This window comes from Limulus polyphemus, unplaced genomic scaffold, assembly GCF_000517525.1.
Source record: "Limulus polyphemus unplaced genomic scaffold, Limulus_polyphemus-2.1.2 Scaffold903, whole genome shotgun sequence".
Lineage (NCBI taxonomy): Eukaryota > Metazoa > Arthropoda > Merostomata > Xiphosura > Limulidae > Limulus > Limulus polyphemus.
This window is the reverse complement of record NW_013666513.1, coordinates 263,086-273,295: the sequence shown is the minus strand read 5'-3', so window position 1 is coordinate 273,295 and position 10,210 is coordinate 263,086. Positions and strand designations below refer to the sequence as shown.

General features: G+C 36.2%; 1 protein-coding gene across 1 annotated transcript in view; it reads left to right on the top strand.

The window, feature by feature from the left end:
- The window catches only part of LOC106461132, an 82,369-nt gene that overhangs the window by 46,022 nt on the left and 26,137 nt on the right, over nt 1-10,210 (top strand). The window contains exons 6-7 of the mRNA XM_022388003.1: nt 1,605-2,718; nt 4,590-4,793. Coding sequence (XP_022243711.1) covers nt 1,605-2,718; nt 4,590-4,793 — 1,318 coding nt within the window. The remainder of the gene's footprint in view (nt 1-1,604; nt 2,719-4,589; nt 4,794-10,210) is intronic.

Sequence of the window (10,210 nt, the reverse complement as noted above, 5' to 3'; positions counted from 1 at the left end):
GCGAGTTATTTTTTTTATTCTTTCCTGTAATAAAACAACAAAAAGTAGTTACCGCGTTTTCATATACTGTATAACTTTTTTGTCAGCGTTTTCCCAAATTTCTTCCCTGTACAGAGTCGTATTTAATTTGTATTACATGACTTATTATATGTTCAAAAATTACTTTCATGCACGTTTAACCTCATAATTTAGGGTGTGTTTAAAGTTCAAATATTCAAAAGTAATCGTCGCTAGATACAACTCGGGAAGTAGGGACATTGCATAATTAACTCCATTTCAGTGTATATTTTTTCAAAATTTTCATGTTTATCCGTTTTAGAAATCCATTTGATTGTTTGTTTTCTGAATTCCGCGTAAAGCTACTCGAGGGCTCTCTGTGCTTAGCCGTCCATAATTTTGAAGTGATAGACCAGAGGGATGGCAGTTAGTCAACACCACCCATCACCAACTCATGAGCTACTCTTTATCAACTAATAGTGGGATTGACCCTCACACGGCTGAAAGAGCTAGCATGTTCGGTGAGGGGATTCGAACTTGCGACCAACAGACTGCGAGTCAAGCACCATCTCCACCAGGTTATGCCAGGCCGTAAATCTATTAGAAATTCGTGAACGTTTTTAACTTTGTTAACCGAAAGATTAGAAAATAAGAGAATTAAGTATACATAGAACATCTAAATGCCCGTTTGTTAAACAGACTCAACATTTCATTCTTCGACTTGTGACAGACTCCGTGGTATGTTGTAAAAGAAATAAAAGAGGTTATTTCTGTTTAACTCGATAACATGTTTTATGATAAACATTTCGAATTATAAAGTATTTTTTAAATACCATCAACTATTTTAAAAACCCCTATTTGCTAAACTAAGTTAGTAAATCATTAATCCTAAACGATTTTTCTAAAACCTTTTCATAATTTGTAAGTACTTCTCTGCATAAGTTCCTAAATTCTTTCCATACACATCTTTTTTTTGTTTATTTTTTATTAGTCCGGTTCCGTCAGCAAAATTATACGGTTGTGTCTTAAAAAGTGCTCCTCTGTGACTCAGCAGCAAGTCTAGGGCTTATAACGCTAAAAATTAGGTTTCGATACCAGCTGTGGGCAGATCACAGATAGCCCATTGTGTAGCTTTACGCTTAACATCAAACAAATCAAACTTAAAGAAGTGCCCCCCCCCAGATGGCTCAGTAATAAATTTGCGGACTTATAACGCTAAAAAACAGGTTTCGATACTCGCACTGGGCATAGCACAGATAATTCATTGTATAGCTTCGCCCTTGAAAATAAACAAACTAAACTTTAAATGTTTATAAAAACCTCGTACATAAAATTTGATAAATTATTGAATGTTTTGTTGGAATATATATCGAAGAACTGAATTATTTCAATAATTATGAAAACTAAATATCTTTAAGAAAGACTTTATAATTTGTGATATGCCGAAAAGTCACGGTTCTGTGCTATCAATCAGACTTCATCGCGAATTCCAAAATAACAATGACTGCGGTTACGAAACTACATTAATTTTCGACGTTAACTTTCGCAGATACGAAACATTTGCCAATTTGCTTAACGACTGTGTGCTTTCTTTTTCATACTCTAAGGAAACTGAAGAACTTGAAGCTGTACTCAGAGTAAATGGTACTAGTTTCGTGGCTCTCGGATGGAGACCTATGGGAATAAAAAGTGGTTGTAAGGCGTTTCCTTTTGTTAGCAATCATCGAGCATCTGAAGCAGGAAGGAAAACAGACGTTGTAAATCTGGAGGATGGAAGAACAACAACTAAAGATAATAAATGGGTTCTCCAGTTTGGTACTGAAGAAACACACAAGAGCGACGTAAATGAACCTGTAGCAGAAGAAATCCCTAAATCAACATCTAGAATGGAAGAGATAGTCGAGACAAATACACGTGGAGCTCAGAAAACTCAAGACAGAACAGACCAGGACACAGCTAAAGGCATGAAACCTTCAGATACAGAGACTGAAGATATAAAAACCGAGAAAGTTCCTGTTGCACCGACAGTTACCTCAAAATATTCTCCAGAAATATATGACTTTGTTGACCGCACGAGGCTTAGAATAGGAGATCCTCCTATATACCCCTTATCAACAAAAGCCTTTGGCGGATCACCTTATTACTTCTCACCTTCACAACTGTCGTTCAGTGATCAGTCTTTTGGTTTCCCAACATCCAGAAACTTCGCTCATCAACCATCAAAGAACGTGAAACATATTTTTGATAGCAATGGTAACGTAATAGGCATCACACTTTCAGAAACCCCAGGCACACATAGTCTTTATTCTGGAGGTAAGTTCAGACAGGAGGCTGGACATCCCTTTGAATCCATTTTCAACGCACGCAGTTTTTCTCCTGGTGGTCGCTTCATACGGGAAGTTAAACAGCCGTTTGAATCCGGGGCATCTGTAGAGCCAGAAGTTTCGGCAGAACCTTCAAAGTCAAATCAGTCTGAAAGCTCTAATGCGTATCCCCAGGTAACCGCATACACCCCTCGTCACGACTTCCATCCTATGGACTGCACAGATATTGTAATCGGAGTCGTTCGGGAAGGAGCTAATCGTATTTTAGACTATTACACTCGTGACAGGTCAACACCACGAGTTGACTCTTATTATGGTGGAACAGACGACTTAACTGCTGCAGTAGGTGAAGAAGAGAATGGCGTAACCACCATTTTGTTCCGGAAAAAATTAAAAGGTAGAGTGAAAAACTTACTTCCTAAATATTTGTTATCCCATTTCTCCAGTACATCAAGGATAGAATGGCGTAACCACCATTTTTCTGGAAAAAGTTAAAAGGTAGAGTAAAAAACTGACTTCCTAAATACTTGTTTTCCCATTTCTCCAGTAGGTCAAGGATAGAATGGTAACCACCATTTTGTTCCGAAAAACGTTAAAAGGTAGAGTAAAAAACTTCCTAAATACTTGTTTTCCCATTTCTCCAGTAGATCAAGGATAGAATGGCATAACCACCATTTTGTTCCGGAAACAATTAAAAGGTAGAGTGAAAAACTTGCTTCCTAAATACTTGTTTTCCCATTTCTCCAGTAGATCAAGGATAGAATGGCGTAACCACCATTTTGTTCCGAAAAACGTTAAAAGGTAAAGTGAAAAACTTACTTCCTAAATACTTGTTTTCCCATTCCTCCAGCAGATCAAGGATAGAATGGCGTAACTACTATTTTGTTCCGGAAAAAATTAAAAGGTAGAGTGAAAAACTTACTTCCTAAATACTTGTTATCCCATTTCTCCAGTACATCATGGATGGAATTGCGCAACCATTTTGTTCTGGAAAAAAAGTTAAAAGGTAGAGTAAAAACTGACTTCCTAAATACTTGTTTTCCCATTTCTCCAGTAGATCAAGGATAGAATGGCGTAACCACCATTTTGTTCCGAAAAAAGTTAAAAGGTAGAGTAAAAAACTTACTTCCTAAATACTTGCTTTCCCATTTCTCCAGTAGATCAAGGATAGAATGGCGTAATCACCATATTGGTTTGGAAAAAGTTAAAAGGTAGAGTGAAAAACTTACTTCCTAAATACTTGTTTTCCCATTTTCCCAGCAGATCAATGAGAGAATGGTGTAACCGCCATTTTGTTCCGGAAAAACATTTACAAATATTTTCACATTATCCTAGAAGTAACTGAGTCATGATGACTCTTATGGTATGTAACTCTGACATTACTGCAGTATGTATACGTTTGCTTAGTTTAGTTCTTTGAAAAGTGAGAAGGTTTATGACATTTCAAGTTTTATAACTCACAATATTTTATACCCATGTGGGTCGTAAAATGAATGTAAGTTGTAAAGTAATGGGTTATCTAGGGCGATGGTTTTCCAATCCTTTCAGCCTGTGTACCATTTGCCAAACTTGTTATTAATGTCCTTATAGGGTTTGGTTAAGAACCACATCCTAGATAAGATCAGCCCGGTTAGGATGGCCCCCCAGTGGCACAGAGGTATGTCTGTGGACTTACTACGCTAGAATCCTGGTTTCGATACCCGTTTTGGGCAGAGCACAGATAGCCCATTGTGTAGCCTTGTGCTACAAATAAATAAACCGGTTAGGATGAGATAAATAAATATCATATCTGTAAATACTCTTTGTTGTTTTATTACAGGAAAGAATGTTAAAAAATTAATACGAACAATATTTTTATCTCGCACTTTTTTTATTAATTTTTTTTAACAAGCGTTTTGCGTATCCATTTTCGACATCTTCCTGTACCATCGGTTGTAAATTGCTAATTTAGGGTTAAAGTCATTATTTGTAGCTTCTACAATGACAAGAATTTGATTGGATGAAAGATATTTTATGTGAAAACTCATAAGATGACCAGCTGAAAGCTGTAATTCATAATTCAGATTGTCACCCAGTAGACCTTGTAATTCACGATTCAGATTGTCACCCAGTAGACCTTGTAATTCATAATTCAGATTGTCACCCAGTAGACCTTGTAATTCACAATTCAGATTGTCGCCTCGTAGAACTTTATATGGCTTTAGGGGCCATATGTGTTGAAGTGTTCGACCAACAAATAATGATAATATTCCAATGTACCTTTTCTAGCAAAAGAACTCACTGACCACACCATAGAGAACAGTTTAATGAACGTCATCTGGGCCAGAGGTCAAGAACCTGGAATGTATATCCACCGACCTAAAACAGGGCTTGAAAGTGGAAATGCAAAGATAAAAGATTTCTACCGGCCTGATGAACTGAAATATCACGGACACGGAGAGCAGCGAGGGAAGACTACCATGAATTTCTTTGGTAGGTACAGAAGAAAAGTCACTCTGAGTACTTTCGACTATGTTTTTAATATGTGTGTGGCCTAGAAGTAAGCATGCCAGGACTTTGAATCAGAGAATTCTTGGTTCACGTCCCGCTACCAAAAAACGCGCTTCGCACTTTGGGGCCGTGGGCTCGCTGTAAGGTTTACGGTAAAATGCGAAGGTCACTACTGCTTTTTGTTAACAATAGAGTAACCCAAGAGTTGGCGGCGGGTGGTGTTGACTAGCGGCCTTCTTTCTACTTTATCACTTCTAAATTAGGAACGGCTGATGCAAATAGATAAAGAGGATGACAGATAAATAAATAAATATCTTCGTCAGGTGATTTTCAAATCTGATTTCTGGCTGTACATGACCTATTAGCGTACTGGAACTGTGAATCCGAGACTTCACGGTTTGCGAACCGTAGCAACAGAAATGTGCTTTGGGTCGCGGGTGCGCTATAAGTGTGACTGTCAAATCCTACTATTAGATCGCACAGTAGATGCCCAAGAGTTGGCGGTGGGTGCTGATGACTAGTTGTCTTCAAACTTACGGGCGAATATGCGCAGATACCCCTGTGTAGCTTTTCGTGAAGTTCTGAAACAAACGAACAACATCCTGTTATTAGTAACTTTCACTGTTCTCGTAAATGTTAGAAGTTATTAATTGCTATGCCTCGTCACGAACATTCTGCACTGATCTTCAGACAATGAACATCGTTAACAAACCACTATTAATATCTAGGTTTAAGGCCATCGTCACGGATATTCTGCACTGATCGTCAGGTCACGAACATCATTAACAAACCGATATTTATACCTTGGTTTAAGGCTCTCGTCACGGACATTCTGCACTTATCGTCAGACAATGAACATCGTTAACAAACCACTATTAATATCTAGGTTTAAGGCCATCGTCACGGATATTCTGCACTTATCGTCAGACAATGAACATCAAACGTCATTAAAAAATAAATTTAAGCATACGTTTAAGGCGTAAATGGAGCTAATTTATGGCTTCTGTGTTTCACCGCTTATTAATTCCGTTGTTCGATGTTTAGATATTTTCGATAGCCTGACTTTTTTTCGGGACAAAAATAAGACACTCGCAAGAATGTTACTACAGGAAATACATTCGTAAGGATGTTATAAAAATTAACACACTTACAAGAATGATGTACAAAATAAGACACTCATAAGAATGTTACTACAAAAAATACATTCACAAGAATGTTATAAAATTTAACATTACTTACAAGAATGATGCACAAAATAAGACGTTCAGAAGAATGTTACTACAAAAAATACTCTCACAAGAATATTACAAAAATTAACACACTCGTAAAAATGATGCGCAAAATAAGACACTCACAAGAATGTTAATGCAATAAATACACTCACAAGAATGTTAATGCAAACAATACACTCACCAGAATGTTACAAAAATTAACAAACTTACAAGAATAATGAACAAAATAAGACACTCACAAGAATGTTAATGCAAACAATACACTCACAAGAATGTTAGCAAAAATTAACAAACTTACAAGAATAATGAACAAAATAAGGCACTCGCTATAATGTTACTACAAAAAATACATTCACAACAATGTTACAAAAATTAACACACTCGCAATAATGGGAAAAAATAATACATTTTAGTTACTACAAAAAATACACTCACAAGAATATTACTACAAAAAATACACTCACAAGAATGTTACTACAAAAAAGACACTCACAAGAATGTTACAAAAATTAACACACTCATAAGAATGACGCACAAAATAAGACACAATAATGTTAATGCAAATAATACACTCACAAGAATGTTACAAAAATTAAGACACTTGCAAGAATGATGTACAAAATAAGACATTCACAAGAATGTTACAAAATTTAACATACTTACAAGAATGATGTACGAAAAATACACTCACAAGAATTTTAAAAAAATTAACACACTTACAAGAATGATGCACAAAATAAGACACTCAAGAATGTTACTACAGAAAATACATTCATAAGAATGTTACAAAATTAACACACTCATAAGAATAATGCACAAAATAAGACACTCACAAGAATGTTACTACAGGAAATACATTCGTAAGGATGTTATAAAAATTAACACACTTACAAGAATGATGTACAAAATAAGACACTCATAAGAATGTTACTACAAAAAATACATTCACAAGAATGTTATAAAATTTAACATACTTACAAAAATGATGTACGTTCATATTCAGAATAAAGCGCATCTAGCCCTTGTATAGTCAAATGCAAAATAAGGGAAGGCTATCGCATCTAGCCCTTGTGTAGTTTTGATCGAATATCCAAAACAAAAACAAACGAAACAAACCCATAGACACCAAGTAGAAAACCCTAAACCCTACCTCACAGGCGTTGAACATCCAGTAAAAATAATATATTAATAGTGCTAATTACCAATAATGGGTTTTGGTATATTAAAAGCCCTGTTTTTTTTGTTTTTTTTAACTGAAAACATCATTATTTGCAGCCATTCGTTGGGCTACCCTTTCTAACGTTGGTTTTCTCTGGCTTATTTTGCAGAATCTCCAGTCAAATCCACGATGGTAGATTTGAGCAAATATTCTCGTAAAGAATTATCAGATGACTACGTTATTTACTGGAGAATTATTCAGGTAAGTCAGTCTAACACTCACAAGAAGGATGCATAAAATAAGACACTCGCAAGAATGTTACAAAAATTAACACACTCATAAGAATGTGCTTAACTTCAAACAAACAAACATTATTATTAACAATGACTGTTTTTGCGTATCATAGATATATTGGTTCTTATGTTAAGTGAAATGCTATGACGTTTTTCGTATACTCTCGAATTGCAGACGAGTGCTGGTCAGACAGTGATTGTGGTACTCATGGAAAGTGTATCAATGTTGATAGTACAACATTCCCCAAACTGCAATGCTTCTGTCAAACAGGGTGGTTTGGAGAGAAATGCAACACTGGTAAATATATCCTTGAATGTTTTTTTTCTTGTTTATTCTTAAGGTTAATTGTCGAATTATTTCGAAGAAGTAAACTGTACGATAATTTATGAGTGTACTTTTTTTTTCTTTTATTAACGACGTTTCGAGTTATTTCGAAGAAATTAGTTAGCTGGTAATTTATTAATAGTTTTTTTTACCCTCTTTCTCGAAGTATCAATTTTATATATTTGAGCTAAAAACCAACAGAAACAATTAATAAATAGTCTAGCTAAGGCACTTAGTATTAAAATGTAGCCAATAATATTAAATATTAAAAATTAATTAAATATCGCGGTCAGAAGGTGTAACGTCGCTTTTTTTCAGTTTGTTACGGATTTCGCGCAAAGCTACACGAGGGCTATCTGCGCTGGCCGTCCCTAATTTAGCAGTGTAAGACTAGAGGGAAGGCAGCTAGTCATCACTACCCACCGCCAACTTTTGGACTATTTTTTTTACAAACGAATAGTGGGATTGGTCTTCACATATAATACCCCCACGGCTGAAAGGGCGAGCATGTTTGGTGTGACGGGGATTCGAACCTGCGACCCGCAAATTGCGAGTTGAGTTCCCTAACCACCTGGCCATGCCGGGCCTCGCTTTTTTCTAAACGGAATTAAGCGGTCTTGGCACCAGTTTTTTAACATTCAATTAAGCAGTCTTGGCAACAGTTTTAACATTCAATTAAGCAGTCTTGGCAACAGTTTTAACATTCAATTAAGCGGTCTTGGCACCAGTTTTTAACATTCCAGAGTAAGACGTGGGCCAACATGTCCTAGTGTTGTTAGCGTGCCAGACTGTGGCTCCGAGGCTCCATGGTTTACGTCTCGCTACCGAAAAAAGAGATCGCGCTCCTCATTCTGAGGCCGTGGTGCGTTATAAAAGTGACAGTCAAATCCCACTATTCGATTAGAGTATCCTAAGAATTGCTGTTGACTAGCCGTCTTATCTCTAGTATATACAATAATAAACATAAATTTGTTTAGATTGATATTAGTCAATAAGTACAACCTTAATAAAGTTGGAAGAAAGCAAAGTGCAAATATAACATGATCGTAACAAAGTGGTGTCGAAATGATCAACAACACTTACAAGTGCAAGCAAGTATATTATATTAATTTATAAAGGATAAACATTTTTTAAGTGAACATATAACAGCGAGTTCCCGTATTGATTCTAGATAAATCTTTAACCCTTTTTTTTAGATTTTTAAGATTTAAATTATTACTAATGTTGTGTAACTTTGATAATCAGTAGCACATAGATTTAGAACTAAGTTCCTTTTCTTATTGACAACATATTACTTTCTTCATTCGCCTTTCTCTCGGTACATTTATTCTCTCTCACATTTCCCGGGCTTTTTTCTTCCTTTCGTTGAATTTCTATCTTTTACATTTTTTTCCATACCCATGCAAATAGGCCCCTTTCTTTCCAATTTTACACACTTGTTTTCCATAATTAGGATTATAACGTTTTATAATAATAGTGGGTTCCGTAATTTCTACACCAGCTAAACAAGAAAGGTGGCCGCCCCTTCCAATAATTTTCTAACGACATAGAGCAGCGTAAATCCTTAGGGACTGACCAAAAACCAGCCACTCTTTCAACCTCAATCAATGCTCCTTACACTTAACTTCGTAACAGTAACTGCGATCAGATTACAACAATGCCTTATAAGTTTACTTAAGTTGTGTTCGTTTGTTAGTTTGTAAGTAGGAAGGTGCACAAGCACAGTTGTAGCTTTTTAAGTCCTCCAGTTTATCACTGAACTACCGGGGAAGAGTGTGTGTGTGCTTGTGTGCTCTTAACTGTAAGAAAACTAAGGTTGTTCTAATTTATTATATACATTTCTGAATGTAACATAATTTCTCTTTTCTAAACGTTTAATATTGCCTTTAATTTTCTACGTGTAATAAAAGGTGTAAATACAAGAATAATGGTGCGATTGGAGTAGTATCTGCACCAAAAATAAAACTGTAACGGACAAAGAAGCTCACCTAGATTGTTACAACACAGGAGAGTTTAAAGATGCGTTTCACAAAAATCTGCCCTCCCCCAGTGGCACAGCGGTACGTCTGCGGACTTACAACGCTAGAAACCGGGTTTTGATACCCGTGGTGGGCAGAGCACAGATAGCCCATTGTGTAGCTTTGTGCATAGTTAAAAACAAAAACCAAACAAAACACAAAAATCTGTTTTTCGCAGAGCTTCATTCCAATTGTAATTATTACACAATTTCGTAAATGTTTGTTTGTAATTAAGCACAAAGCTACACAATGGGCTATCTGTGCTCTGCCCACCACGGGTATCGAAACCCGGTTTCGACGTTGTAAGTCCGAAGACATACCGCTGTGCCACTGGGGGGCTTCGTAAAGTTAATCGTCTATATCCCTGAGGTT